The 14,783-nt window shown below is 39.2% G+C and overlaps 1 protein-coding gene across 12 annotated transcripts in view; it reads right to left on the reverse strand.

Moving 5' to 3' along the window:
* Positions 1-471: 471 nt before the first annotated feature.
* LOC120900192 (protein Fe65 homolog) overlaps positions 472-14,783 on the reverse strand; it is a 35,039-nt gene continuing 20,727 nt past the window's right edge. For 7 of the 12 annotated variants that reach the window (XM_040306871.1, XM_040306869.1, XM_040306873.1 and 4 more), the window contains 13 exons: positions 12,277-12,447; positions 6,911-7,142; positions 6,499-6,830; positions 6,113-6,422; positions 5,831-6,020; positions 5,634-5,761; positions 5,100-5,105; positions 4,785-4,883; positions 4,562-4,692; positions 4,291-4,490; positions 4,034-4,216; positions 3,791-3,958; positions 472-3,697 (listed from right to left, as the gene is read on the reverse strand). In XM_040306871.1, the coding sequence (XP_040162805.1) occupies positions 3,812-3,958; positions 4,034-4,216; positions 4,291-4,490; positions 4,562-4,692; positions 4,785-4,883; positions 5,100-5,105; positions 5,634-5,761; positions 5,831-6,020; positions 6,113-6,422; positions 6,499-6,830; positions 6,911-7,142; positions 12,277-12,421 (2,103 nt within the window). In that variant the 5' untranslated portion in view covers positions 12,422-12,447 and the 3' untranslated portion in view covers positions 472-3,697; positions 3,791-3,811. Of the gene's footprint in view, positions 3,698-3,790; positions 3,959-4,033; positions 4,217-4,290; positions 4,491-4,561; positions 4,693-4,784; positions 4,884-5,099; positions 5,106-5,633; positions 5,762-5,830; positions 6,021-6,112; positions 6,423-6,498; positions 6,831-6,910; positions 7,143-12,276; positions 12,448-13,658; positions 14,308-14,783 lie in introns of those variants that run through there. The other 5 variants (XM_040306878.1, XM_040306879.1, XM_040306877.1 and 2 more) reach the window with 3 other exon arrangements.

Raw genomic sequence — 14,783 nt, forward strand, 5'->3', positions numbered from 1 at the left:
CCTGCTGTTATGTGTTACCTTGTTACTGCTACTACATCTGTAGGTTCATCTTGCCAGTTCAGTTCGTTCCAAAAGTTCAGCTAGTTGGTCTGTGGTGTTAGCGTAAAATGTTCAAGCGATAGCAGCGGCACTGTCGAATTTAGCTTTCAGCTCCCATATGATAGTGATACATTTGTTAATCGGATGTATTCCGATGTCTGTACATCGTGAATCAAGTATTGGTTTTATGATAAAAATAATAGTTAAGTGTTTTTCCCATCGCCATGCATACGTTTTGTGGGACAAGAATTATCTCATGGGGAAAGCGTTTCGCTTTGACCGAATCGTTTATGCACAAGAGCGTATGCTTTTAGCGCATTTTTTAGCGCAGCACGTATAAGCCGTATAAGCTGGCCTACAAATGTTTTAAAAATAGTGTTTAAAAAAAGATTAAAATAGGTTGACCCAGCCATTCAGCATTAACAAAATCCATCACAATTGTTTAACACTTCTTTTGTTTTATTTAGCAAGGACGGCTGTTTAACTGTACTCTTACAGTTGCATTCGCGCATACAACATTCGATTAAATAATGGCAAGGGACACTAAAATGGCCAATCACAAATCAAGTACACCATACGCTTTTGGATAATTTTGTTCAAGCCCTTTATTTAAATTATACCAAAACAGAAATCGTTTCATGCCTGACAAACCGGTGGATGAAAAGTATCTTGAACGAACGGAATGTTGTCATTTCACAATTCGGTATAGCTAGTCATACAAAAAACCTGCAAAATTACATGATATTAGCATCTGTTGGTAGTATTTCTTTCTCATTGTATTGTATTGTGATACACGATTGTTTCTTGCAAGCTTTATCAAGCCGTTTTTGTTTTACCTAGTATCGATTATGTCTAATGTTTCATGTTTGTAACATTTTGTTTACAAGATTTTCGTTATATCTCTTTGGTAGCACAAAATAGCTCGATGTGATTCTCATTCTGCTGTCTATCTTTACTTTGTCGCTTTTTGCATGAGTATGCGGTATGCGGTATCCTCTCACCGGGATGCTACGTGTAAGCTTCAACAAAAATATAGCAAGACATACAGCTAAGAAAAGCTTTTCTCTCGTTTTTCTCGACTCTCTTCCTCCTTTGCTTGGTTTGTTTGTCTATTTTGGGGAGGCAACCAGCATGCCAGCATATTCTCTGTTTCATTTAAATTCCTGATTTCTTGTTTTCGGTGTAGTGAGTCAATAAGGGTTTCCTCTGTATATCGAATATAGCACAATTGGTCCATGCAATGTAGTACAATATAGGAAGGAGCTATCAAACTATCTCGTTCCAAAGATCATGACTTTGTTTCACTAAAAAATACAGATTAATTGACTATAAAATTATTAAACATGACGGTACAAACATAAATGAGATGATATTTGTGATTTGACATAAGTATTCTATAGCCAGCCCACTACAAATAGTTGATGTTGTAGATTAGTTAGTAAACTAATAAATGAAAACACTAAACTAAATGTTTGAAAATCAAACAGCCTCAACAGTTTTTAAGCGCAATTGATCATAACGGTAGGACTTGCATATTCGCATGCTGGAACCAAGCATACAAATAGACATCACACAGGAACGTTACTGAAAGGACGAATTTGTACCACAACTTCAACGTCGACTGAAAATTGTGAGAAGGGAAACGATTATTTCTGGGCAGATTATTTTGTATCTTTTAAAAAAAATCCTCCCTAAATCCTATTTGCGAGCCTTTGGTTTGTTTGGTTGCCACTGTACTTTTCCCGCTTCAACACAATTCTCTATTTCATTTTTCTTTGCACATAATTTCACCTCACTCTCACCCATCCACATTTCTTCATTCCTTCGATTTTGTTTCGCTATAAATTTAGAATAGTTCCTAAAGCAAACGCAATCTGTGATATAGCAAAAATGATATATCTATCGTTTTGTCATTATCTCTTTCGTATGTTCAGCACCGCTACTACTATATTTAGTCATTGAGGCGGTAGCTATCACTGTTTTTTTTAAGGGAAAGCAACGGATCGGTTTACGTACACGCTAGGCAAAAGGCATTACACAAGCTGTTTTCATAGTTTTCTAAAACTGATTTACATGGTGCACATAGCATTGTGTGTGATTTTTTCTTGTTTTTTTGTTGCTGCCCTGAAACTTTGGCCCTATCACTTTCAAATCTGTATTATGAGGGTTTCGGATCATCCGCTCTTAGTTCGCTTACCTCTTTAAGTGTAACTTGCCCTGTTTCCTTTCTTTTTTTATTACTGCTGCTTTGTTACAAAAATATAGAAATGTAAATTTATATACACCGAGCGTGGAAATATATCTAAATTGAACGGCAGTTTCGATTCGCTAATGGTATGTTTTATTCTAAAGAATAGAGTTAGTATGAATAAATGTAGATAAAAAAAAGAAACGCACAAGAAAACAATTAAAAGGCTTGAAATGCAAGCTCTTTGCCTGATCTACCACCTTGTCCCTCGTGAGAATTTCGATGACATTGAGAACATATTTTATTGCGGAAATTTACGTTACGGCTCGAATCCGTACGTTGTCGACACTAAAACAAACTGAAACATTGTCGTAATAGCAATACAAAACTGAAATTAATTTCACTCCCATTTTGCTTTTAGTATAAGCAAACAAAACTGTAAACTTCCTTAGAGTATACACATTTGTGAATCACACAGTTTAGTTTCCCAAGAAATAAGCATGCCTATTTCATGCTCAAGCATGCAGCACTTGTGAAGCCAAGCCAAGGTGGTTCGCATTACCTTCTTTCGGTAGATAACTTAGTGCTTCCACGATCCTCGTTTTTGCGATACATTTACCTGTCGGCATAGTCAATCTGCGCCAATTACGCGTATAACAACATTACAAACTGCCGCCAGTTCAGCCGTAATCATTGAACATTAATGGAAATGATCGTGCAATGCTACAAATGTAAACTAAGCGATCCATCATCTAGTTTCACGCATATCGACCGCACAGCAGCCAACTCTCGCATACAGAAGATCTACGACACACTTTTACAAAATGCATCCAATAATGTTCAAAATTCTTTGTTGTAGGATCTACAGGGCGATCTACGCTCACAGTGCACTAGGGTGATGTACCAAACGTTCTCCTAATTCCATCAATACAGCGACAAGGCGAAAGTGTAGCAATATCGAACGTTGCTTTAGCAAGCACGCATTGAAGCGAATGCATGTTTGATATAGAATGGTTAATGCGTTGTCCTTCGTCTTATGTCTGGCGGTGCTATATAATGCACCAGTGGCTGTAGCATTAAAAGTGTATTCAGCTCTTCTTAAGTAACTTGTTGCCAGTCCGAGCAGTTTCCAAATGATTCTTCCATGACGGAATCAAGCGTCTTAATACTACCGTCATTAATCGTATCGATAGCAGCTTGATTGGCCTCATGGTTTATATTTGCCGGTTTCGGTTGGTTATCGTCGATCGCTACACTCGAGTGTGGCTCTGCCGCTCCTAAACCCTTGCCAGAAGTAGTTTTCCGGCGTTGGTTGTTGCTGTATTTGACTAAGTTTATCTTTTGCCAGGCTACTGGCAGCATCGAATGCTAAGGACTGTTCGGATGCTCAAAAATTTTCTTGCTGATCAATGGCGATTGCAGATGCCGATGCGGAATAACTTCCCTCTCTGGAGGAAGTGGCCAGATTTCCTGAAATGGAGGAAAAATACACACACCAAATCACACACTACACACGAAAGATGTACATTTAAGTGTCAAACTACGGTGTAAAAGCAATCTTACCTGCAGAGATCTGGCTCGTTCTCAGGAACTGACCTTATCCTTTTTAAGCGAGAACGAGCTCATCAAGTTTTTTAAAGTCGCACCAATTCCCTTTCCTGGCGTTTGCGAATCGGCTGAGTAACGGCCGCTGCCTTCAGGGTGAGCATCCAAACATTTTTGGTAACGCAACTGCAGAAAAAAATAAAAAAAAGTGCAGAATTAGTGTAGTTTCAGTACAAAAATCACAAACGCCTATACCCTTACCTTACAAGCGGCTTCTATCGTTTTGCAAAGTGGTCCGCTTGTTGGTTCACAGTAAAATACATGTGCTACAAACTTATCCTGTGCAGTGTGCATGATGAATGCGCACTGCTGCACATTTTTACCAATACCCAAGAAGCTTAAGTACCGTACACGACATTCGCTAAGCAAGCGTCCATCAGGATCCTGCATGGATGTAATGAGAAATGCATAGGTTAGAAAATGTGACACACTAATCCTATTGACTGGAGAACACTAACCGAAGAGTTGACGCTAATCATACTAGGAGCTACTGCGACATTTACAGAGTCCCAGTTTTCTGGTAGCGTGCAGGAAGTCAGTTTATCGATGGCATCATTCAGCACCTCCATTCCGGTCGGTTGGTTTACTTCCACACAGCCAACGTACTGTGCCCGTAATACTTTCTTCGGTTCTTCCATTGGAGTAGGGAATGATTGTGCTATAGGAAACGGAATTCGAAAAAAATCAGATAACAGCTCGAATCACATTTCGGCAACTAGCAAAACCTACGGTGTCGTATCCAGCGTCGGTTTTCAGTCGGTAGATCCGTGGGACGTATAGCGCACCGTGTGCTGTTCATGTTGGATCCATTTGCATCGAGTTGGAGGGAACGTTCGATCATTATTCGCTTACAAATATCTCTGCAAATGGGAAACAGTTCAATGTGTGGTTACAACCTAACTTCGCTACAAAAGTGCCAATCCATCTAACGGCACGAAATATGACTGTGTACCTGAGCGTATTTGCAATCGTCCTGGCAGCAGTTTCACAGCGAAACACGTGACACATGTGTATTCTGGTGAGACGATCACGCGCAACATACGCAAAATCCCTGCAATGAAAGCGAAAAGAACACAAAAACACACAAATACAATCGGAGCTATACGCCGTGGGTTTACTTATTGCTTTAACGCTATCGATTGCTTTCCATTCCTAAACTCGTATCTCGCGTATCTCGGGGGAGCTCACTGCTGCGTGTAGCAAGGACCCTCCGGGTTGATATGGGTGCGAGACGTTACGTACTTATGGCTCGATTCCATTAATTTACCTTTCACTGCAAACCGGACAAAACGTCCGCATCGTTCAGATACGCGAGTTGTGTTTGTGTTTATATCGTATAAGTGTGGTGTCGTGCATCGTTACCACCATCATCATTATCATCGTCGCCATCAATAAAACGCCGGTACGTAGAAATGAAAACGGAAAAGAAAAACATGTATAGAAAACGAGAAAATCGATAACAGTAAAGAGATGGAAAACAACGCCAGGAGGAAGGAGCAACGTGTTGTGAGTAAGAACAGCAAGCAAGATGTTTAGGAAATCGTGATAGAATACAACAAAAAAGTAAACTCACAAAAGAACAACCAACGCAGATAGCAACACAACAAGATGAGCGTATACATTACAAAATAAATACAGAAATAAAGGAACCGTTTTCGTTGCACGTGAATCTCATGGGTGTATGAGTGGCGATTGTTGGTCATATCCGATGCTATCGGTGATGGGTACCGAATTGCTGTAAGCCTAATAAAAAATCCCTAATGCCTGATCTGAGCTACGTCCTCGTCAGAATTGCACTTACCGGCCATTATCACGTCCGACACCCCATACGCGTATCGTGTGAATTGGCTGTGAGTTTAATATTGTCAAATTTTCCGGATCTATCAACTTCAGTGCGCCTTCGTCAAGGTCCATGAACAAATCTTTACCCTAAGGGGCACAAGAAAACAAATAGTTAGTAACATTTCCGCAGCACATTTTTCAGTACTGTTGACCTACATCACCCCAGCGCCCCACTACGTCGAGCATATCGTTGCGCCCTAAGGACAGATCAACGATGCATTTATTAACGGCTTTGGATGAGCGTTCCGGTGTTAAATCTTCTTCCGCAATCTCGACCCAACCAAGCGAACGCACCGCAAACCGAATTGGTCGATCTGTATCAGATTTGAGAGGGAAGCTTCGTCGCCTAGATGCAAAAAGTAAAGGAAATCGAAAACCACGTGCGTATGTTTATGGAGCCTTTCAAACTTTACGCAGGCATTTAAACTCGACACTCACTTCAACGCCACATCCTCCCGGCGGCGTCGCTCGTCTTCCTGATCCAATGCCGAGCTGGTGCTACTTCTGGTGACGGAGGACGTCATACTGTCGTAGAGGGCGGATTTGCTGTTGCCACTAGCGCCATTGCCTTCCTTCGGATTGCCGTACAGATTGTTCAAGGCCTGGGTGAAGGAGGAATTCTGTATACTTCGCGGTATGGGAATGCTGGGTGTCTTCAATTCACGACTGCTAGCGTCCTTTGGCCACACAGGCGGTTCGCGCTGGATGGTGCCAGATTTGATATGCCAGTAGTAAGCACCTCCATTGTCTGTGTATTATCATTAAAGCATGAATAGAAGTTTTGTTCGCTGCTCCACCGAAAGAGTAACTACATGTTCACCTACCCTCGTGTTTCTCCCAGCCCGGTGGTAGATCGTTTGTTTTGTCCTTGTCTTCGATTGCGTCGATATCTTCCCGCTTTCCTTTCTCCTCGCCATCCCTCGCACCGTCTCCGTCCGGCTCGTCGTCGTCAGCGTCGTCCTCTTCCGGTGGCACTTCCCCTACCTCGGTCTGTTTCCGCTTGTTCGGCAACGCGTACAGGTCGTCCGAATTGAGCGTGCCGGGAATGTGTTGAATCTCTTGCGTTTTTTCGCCATGCTCCGGTTCCTGATCTTTCTGCGTTTTCGACTCGTTCGGAGACGTGTCGCTAAGCAACGTTTTCTTTTCCTTCGGGGAACTGTCAAACAGCCAGAACACATTATCAATGCTGAAGATGCTGGAAGGCAACGCACGCCGATGGAAATTCAAAATAGCTACCTTTCGTCTGCACCGCCCTTCAGCTCTACGCCCATTGTGCCAAGGTCAAGCATTCCGTAACCCTTGCGGTTGTTGCCGATCATTTGCGAACCATTCTGTACGCCCGCAATCGGTCGTAGTGTACCCTGCTGCTGCAATTCAGAAATGATTTCCTCGTACAGATGAGAATTGCGTTCCATTCGCTGAGGATCCATATGATAGTTGGGGTTTTCGTAACTCAAAAGACCATTTTCTGTAGTGACAAAGGAAATAAATGGTAGTAGGTAGAACAAAACAACCAAATCTTGTGAAATTAAAAGCCAGCAGCAAACTTATGGGCGTAACATTCAATCACTGTCCAGCATTTGTGTATTAGTTTAACATATTAGCATTTAACGTAATTGTGAAATTGATGTATATTTGTCCTAGTCTTCATCGTTTTTCTAATATGTACTGTTTCTGTTTATTTTGAAAGTACAGTAACACCACGCTGAATAGGAACTGTCTAGTTATCATCGATAAGAGGAACAAATTGTTATTTAAATGAGGTACACGGCTAGTAGGATCCAAAATCTTACCAATTTTTGAATTGGATTTCTTGTTCTTAAACCAACATCATCAATGTTACTTGTTGACAAGAAATGAGGTGAAATAAATATTGATTTTTACCAAATATTATTCTTGTACACTGCACCTTTTAAAAATAGCATCACCTAGTTATCGATTATTGTTTTTGTTATGGCAATCATATACTTTTGGATTTTTTTAAATAAAAATCTAAAATTTATTTAAACAATATTTTGCCCAAACAAAAATCATACGGAAATTTGTATTCTAGACAATAATCAGCTGTATAATAAGAGCTTACACTTATCACTTATATGGGGAGTGCATAGAATGCTCCAACATCTTTAATACATTATTAAAAACCTGTAAATGTATAAACCAAAATTAATCTCGCCATTACCGCGTTACATGTTTCATGTAACAAGTTGTTTTTAAAAACAAATACAGTAAATTGTCGATCATCCGGGGACGGATTATTGCAGTGAATGCGTAGTAATAAATCATTTGCAATCAAACTGTGTGTCTTGACACGAATTATATTAACAGTAAATTAAAACATTTGTGATCTAAGACTCTTTTAAATTCTTTTAGAAGTTTAGTTTAAAGTTAGTACGCTATCTTGCGAACGCTTTTAGTCGATCAGCACTAGTTATAAGAATAGTCGCACGAAAACGAGAGATTAAGGGAATAAGAAAGAGAGTTAAATATTCATAATCTCATTGAATTAATTCACAATATCACTCTTAGAATTTAGAGTAATAAAAAACTTCTTTGATAGAGGATCCAATTGGCAATGCGATTTAAATCATTCAATCCAATTTAACGTATTAATGAATTGTTTATAATTGTCGTATAATTGTTGTGTAAATATAACACTTTTCTTGTACTTGTTTTTCAACATTATATACTTTTTAGTTTTCGAGTCGATCGAGTTTTGTACCATAAAGTGTCCATTAGCTGGGAAACTAGATTTTCTACTATCGTTGAAAGAAAAACTCCATGATGAAAAGAAAAAGCGGCCACAAGCTCTAAACAATGGTCTGGAAAAATCGTAGGTCGCAAAATAGTTCCTTCGGCGGGCGGTCTATATTGAATGGGATCAGCTACCAACAACAATTTGCCAATTGTACCGCGCAAAACAACAAACGGCGGTATAACAAGTTTTTGTGTACAAAAATAATCACCTAGGATTTAGTGGAGTCGTACAATTAAGAATCGCAAGTCCATCCCAATTACATCGTTTCGCTAATCCGCACAAAACGCATTCTAATTTCCACTTGTTTGCGTAAGCTTGCATTTTGTTAGCAGTTGTATTGCAGATATAAGGACGGTTAGCTCGTCATGTTTTATGTTTGAAAACTAGATATTTCACTTATGAATTAATTCAAAATGAATAAACTAAAAAAAGCAGTATATATTTTTTACAAAAACAATAAAAACAAATTAATAACAAAACAAAGTATTCCACATCAACAGATTTGTTTGTCATCACGAAAACAAAAACATAACGGACACTTCGTAAACATGCATAACAAATATTGCCACATCGTACACAGAGAACAAAAACTACTGGCGAAATGGGCATACAACTTTTCTTACAGAAAAAATGAATTTTATACTTTGCAAAAAAAATCAAACTTGGTGAAAAAAAGATTCTTTGCGAATGTAATTGTAATGCAAAGTTGTTGTTAAACTAAATTTTTATCATTTTATATTTATGAAGTAATAAGAATTCAGATAGCTGTAGAAAAGAAGCTTTAAATTAATCAATGGCTTTTACAAACACCTAAGAGTTTAATAAATTAGAAAACCATTTTTTTTTGTTCAACTTTATTCAATTTAACCCACTGAAAAATAAGAATGGAAACCTTTCTGAAAATTAACTGTTTATTGATCTCCATTTGTAGCAAGAACTTGTGTATGCATTACTAATTTAACCCAACAACCTGAGAGGTAAATGAGGCAAAAAATAGTTCAAAGTTTTTTTATTAAAAACATCTAACCAAGCAATGACTCATACATACTCATAAGAGAAAGCAAATGACATTTCATTCTTAATTGGTGATATTTTGCTTTTATCAAACACCTGTAAACGAAACCAATACTGGTACCAGGAGTGCGTGTCTCCTAATTCTGTCTCGCTGTAAACGTTTCTAAACAACTGGTTGTTGATCGATTTTCTCTTCGGTGTCGCTTGTACTTTTAGTGCCACCGATAAACCAAACCGAGCATGGAAAAACGGATCAATTTTCCAACCACTTTCAGACGCTTTTGCAATAGCGGCGGGCAGGCATTTGAACGCGCACACACACACAGTAAAAGGACCTTATTCTTTCTCTTTGCAAAGGTCGCCAATAAGTAAACCGAAGAGAATCTGTTCGCCAGCACAAACGGGAACAGGCGGCAACACTGCACGTTGTGGATGGTTGCCCTATAAGACTCCACGAACACCATTGCTGCAAGCCGTGATCGTTCTTCTTTTCCACCAGTTTAGCTAAATATTGCCGGCGGCATAAATTGCCCCGATGCGCACCTGAAACGTGGAAGTCGGAAAACTTACCATCAACTGCTGGCAGGCCGACAACAGGCGTCAGGCGTCATAAAAGTGACGCACGTGTAATGAAATCTGAATCATAAAAGTGTGGCAGTCAAGCCGTCTTACGCTCACGGCCCTACGCCCCTGATGGTTTGACCGACTGTAAATGGCACGGCTGCGGAAGGTTTTTGCTATAGCGTCTCAAGTCTACCTCAGTCTGAATATGTTTTTTTTTATCTGACAAGATGGTAACGAATATAACGTGAAAAAAATGCCAAACGTGCTTTTGGAAAGGGGGAAATGTTTGCTCAATTGGAAAACAACCACCGTTACACGGGCACGGGATTGGAAAAACCCGTATGAATTTTAAGTTTCTGAAACGATTGCTGCGGCGAAATGGAAGCATTTGAATTTGCCTCCCATCGCGAGAAAAAGGCATTTTTAGGCTTTCAGAAAACAGCTGTCTATGTTTTCATTGATTGCATATTTTAAGCCCACGTTCCAACGCTTCCTTACAGTTTTTCACCAAATCCGTTAAAGGTTCCGGTTCAGCTTGCCATCGTGGGGGGCATTCATTTACGACCGGTAATGACGAAAGTTTAGTCTTCAGTCACTGTTGAACATCCGTCAGTGTGATAAGCGCAAGGTGTTATTCATCCAGTTACGGTGCAGAAGGAGCACCGAGACAGCTAATGTTGCTTGGGGATGATAGAATGACCGTCATTCGACTAGCATAGCACGGGTATATCTTCTATCATGGCATTGGGAGTCATATTTTGCCATAACGCAAAAGCAAGTACAGATATTTTGTAGTATCCTATGTTAACGATCGCTGCACCTTTACTCTTCACTATCACGTTATTTTAATGAATGTCATTAGTACATTATAGTTGGTATATTATATTTCACGCTGGTTGGTTAGTCACTGGAACTAGATGGATGAACTACTTCAATTTCATCACATAACATGATAGACATGGTCCGTAGTATAGTCATCACAATTCCGGCTTCTAGTCCTGACTGTCCTAACTCAAGAAAGGTTTCAACCTTTTCAGAAGGTTTCAACAACTATATAAAAGATAACGAGAGTCTGACGAGTTAGAAATACGATACATTTCTTTCTTTGAAGTATCGATTATTCAAAAAATGATTAAACTTTAAGGCTAATTTAAGAACACCCTTTAATATGATGATAGTTTGTTTCAACAACGTAATTAAACATCATATTTATTTGCAACGAGTGTTCTGAATGCTTTAAAGATACTATGTAAACAGTGTTTAATCAGTAAGAAGTCATTAACCTCGTAATTTTTCAATGATACTACTAACTCACTTCTGACTACACCGGATTTTCATTTCAAATGCAAACATCAAATAGCTGGAACTGGTGTCGTACAACAACTTCACAAAACAGTTTAACCTCATCCGTCAGCTTGTAATGAGGTCAGCCATGCGATTTGTGGTGTGATCGAATAGGGTAGTAACCGCACCATCCTTGCACGATTCACTTTACGACACAGCTAGTCCTTGTTTCACTTGGACATTCACTTGGTGGAGGGAATAAATAAATTAAAATGCAATAAAAGCACACTTTCACGAGCCAAAAATAAACACCATAAAACTAATTCTGCTCTAATCTAATAATCCTCCAGCAAGTCAGAAACGCTTGTCGAACATTCATGGGGAGTGCTGCTGCTGACCTCTACACGGGTGGGTAAACCCCGTCATGTTCGTTGTACAGATGTGTTCATGGACATGTAAACACTTTCGGCATACGTTCGGTTGGCCCAAGCGAACGTCCCAAGGAGGAACGCACCCACTTTTGGGTTAAGTGTTATGTGAAGGAAAGCACTAGCAAAGCAATGGTGAATGCCAAAATGGACTTTCGTCCGATGTTTCTTTTCGGCAAAACGTGTTCGATTGCGGTACGAGATAAGATATTCTGAATAATTCGGAGCTCTTTACATTTTTACTAATACGAAAGCTGATGCAAAAGCATTTAAACAGATTGATTTTTTTCCAAAAGGTTACATTTAACAACATAAATAAATACATACAACAACATGATCAATAACAGCAAAAGCAAACAAAGCTAACAACACTTAATAGAGTTTTTAAACAAGTACACATTTTTGAAATAATTTTCGTACAGTATTTCAAAGTGGCACAGCAAAAGCATGTGTATGCAACAAGAAAACCCAAAAAAATGACACAATTCCGGCAGTGCTTACAGGAATCATTGAACAGCGGAAAACGTCAATCTCTATTAAGCACAATCATTTACCTAGGAAAATGTCATCATCGTCGATATTTTGCTGATTGGCAAGCGTTGCAATTGCCGCCATAATTTTACAAAACTCTATTAATGAGGGTGGCGGCAGCAAGGCCACACTCAAAGGTTGACGGATCAAAATATCACCTGACAACATTCAACTACTAACGAGCCGCGTCTTACCTGAAACGAGAAGGAAAGATAATCATAAATTAATTATCTGCAATTAATCTGGATCGGAGAAAATTGTGTTGGTTGAGAATTGATTTCTTTTTGTTGTTTTAGATAGTGTATAAGTATTTAATAGTGTCTTTTTCCAACATATTTTCTGAAGAAAAAAACACATTTTAGGACTAAAAAAGGTGGCTAAGCTATGACTAACTTCCATATGACTAACATAGGGGCTGAAATATGGGGCGTCCCTATATGAACTGTCTCATAATCATCAACTCTAACGACGAAATAACATGCCCGTCATGGATTCAAACCTAGAAAGGACCGTCCCCCGGTAGCAAGGATTGACTTATCCGGCTGCGTGGTAATGAATTAAGTCTCGAACGGCTATAAAGGTAGGCATGTCAACCTTCCAAAGTGACAAATATCGCAAAAAAACAACCACATATTTTTAACTACATTATAGTTGTTCAATATAATGTTAAATACTGACTATCATGATATGGTTAAACCAATCAAATCACTAAAAGCAATGCCCATTTGTATCTAAGACCCTCCTCTACCGACTACAGTTGCTGTACCAAATAGAAAAAAGAGGCACACAAATGCACACAAATGCACGCCATGTTGAATTAGGTAAATATTGTTTTTATCTCTTCAAATGGACTCATAAATTGTTAAAATGGCCATTGTTGTCATGTAGTCAAATTGTCTATTATCTTTAGAAAAGGTAAATATGCACAATTCACACTAAAATTTTGAATGATTAATTTGTACTATGTGGGTTTCTTTACGATGACTATTTATATAAAAGAGAAGTTCATTGTCATAAATATTGTTTTACAAATAAATCACTGCAAACTACTTTGCCAGTTATTGGAATATTGCCCAATTTTGGTACATTTTGAACCGGGCTATGCACGTTTTGGGTTCATAATGAAATGTTTTTGTATGTGTAATGTATCGAGCACAATTTCCATACATTTTCTCTATGCATTTTCAAGGTTTTGTGTTGTGTGTTCATCCATTCATTCAAAGTAACAACACATTTTTGTATTATTAAACAAACAGAGAGAAATGTACTGTTACGATGTGCAGAAATAAGTGTAGTTTTTAATTTTATTTTTAATAAAAAGTAGTATTTGTTGATAATTTTTAATCAACAGCAATATAATGTACCGGCTTCAATTTTGAAACACTTTGACGGTTTGAACACTAACCTATGAAAATGTTGGTTCCTTTCAGTCCCATCGTGACCATAGAATCGGTACCTATTTTTATCGTCAGTATCAGGCCGGTAGTAAGCAGGTTTAGCCTGATCAGCACATCGAGTAGCACACTATTGATTGTGTTTATCAGTAAACACAACGACAACAGTGCGGTACGATACTGCAACCGGTGCCCGTAGTACGCCACTTTGTCCTAAGTTTTCAAACACGCCGAATGAAAACTGATCTAAGCCGGATCAATGCGAAATAGGATATACTCGTCGGTAATTTGAACTGTTTGGCAAACACGTTCTAAAGCATCATCTCACACAATACTATATGATTTAGTGTTTGATTGTGCTGAAAACACCAGAACTGGAAATTAATGTATCGTGTTTGTAGAGCAGAGCTCAGTGTCCGTTTATCGATTTGCAATGGCTTTTCTTGCCAACAAGCTCACTCACACCCGCGACACTGCGAAAAATCAACAACATGGCTTCAGTAAAACAAAAATCACAGTCCAATGATATTGATATCTTTGGATTCGGTTGCACCTAATCAGACTCTAGCAGGTTTGTCTCACTACTTAGCTCCTAACTGCAGGCAAAAAGCCATAAAAATTCACTCAAAAAAACATATAGTGCTGGTGGCACACCTTCGCGCACGAGCTGATGGTAACGAACTGAGCTTGTAGCAAAGATCTGACAAAAGCCTTCGACCAGCCGACGAAGCTGACGACGATGTCTACTTCCGGCGGTGACTCATCGTGCTCCAGACAAACCGGCGTCTGCGGCGCAGCTATAGCATCATCTCGACGTAAAACTACACCACCAACACTAGAATCCCTACAAGTACGTCGTATTGGTGCTGTCAAGACTGCCTGCTACGCTAGTAAAAGAGATTCCTTTGACGGTGCAGAAAAAAAGCGTATTACTTTAGAATCACACTACTGTTACAGATCGAGTCTGACACATCTATTGCACTCCACACCGGATAAAGTGGACGCTAATAAACATGGGACACTTGCCTTGCCCTACCCAGCTTCTACGATGCTTTGAATGTTCTGACTCAGACGCTCCAGAAGCAACGATGCCACTAATGTCCTTTCCGTGCTGCTCTTTGTTCAGCGAGTTTTGC

This window comes from Anopheles arabiensis, chromosome 3 (assembly GCF_016920715.1).
Source record: "Anopheles arabiensis isolate DONGOLA chromosome 3, AaraD3, whole genome shotgun sequence".
In the NCBI taxonomy this organism is placed as follows: domain Eukaryota; kingdom Metazoa; phylum Arthropoda; class Insecta; order Diptera; family Culicidae; genus Anopheles; species Anopheles arabiensis.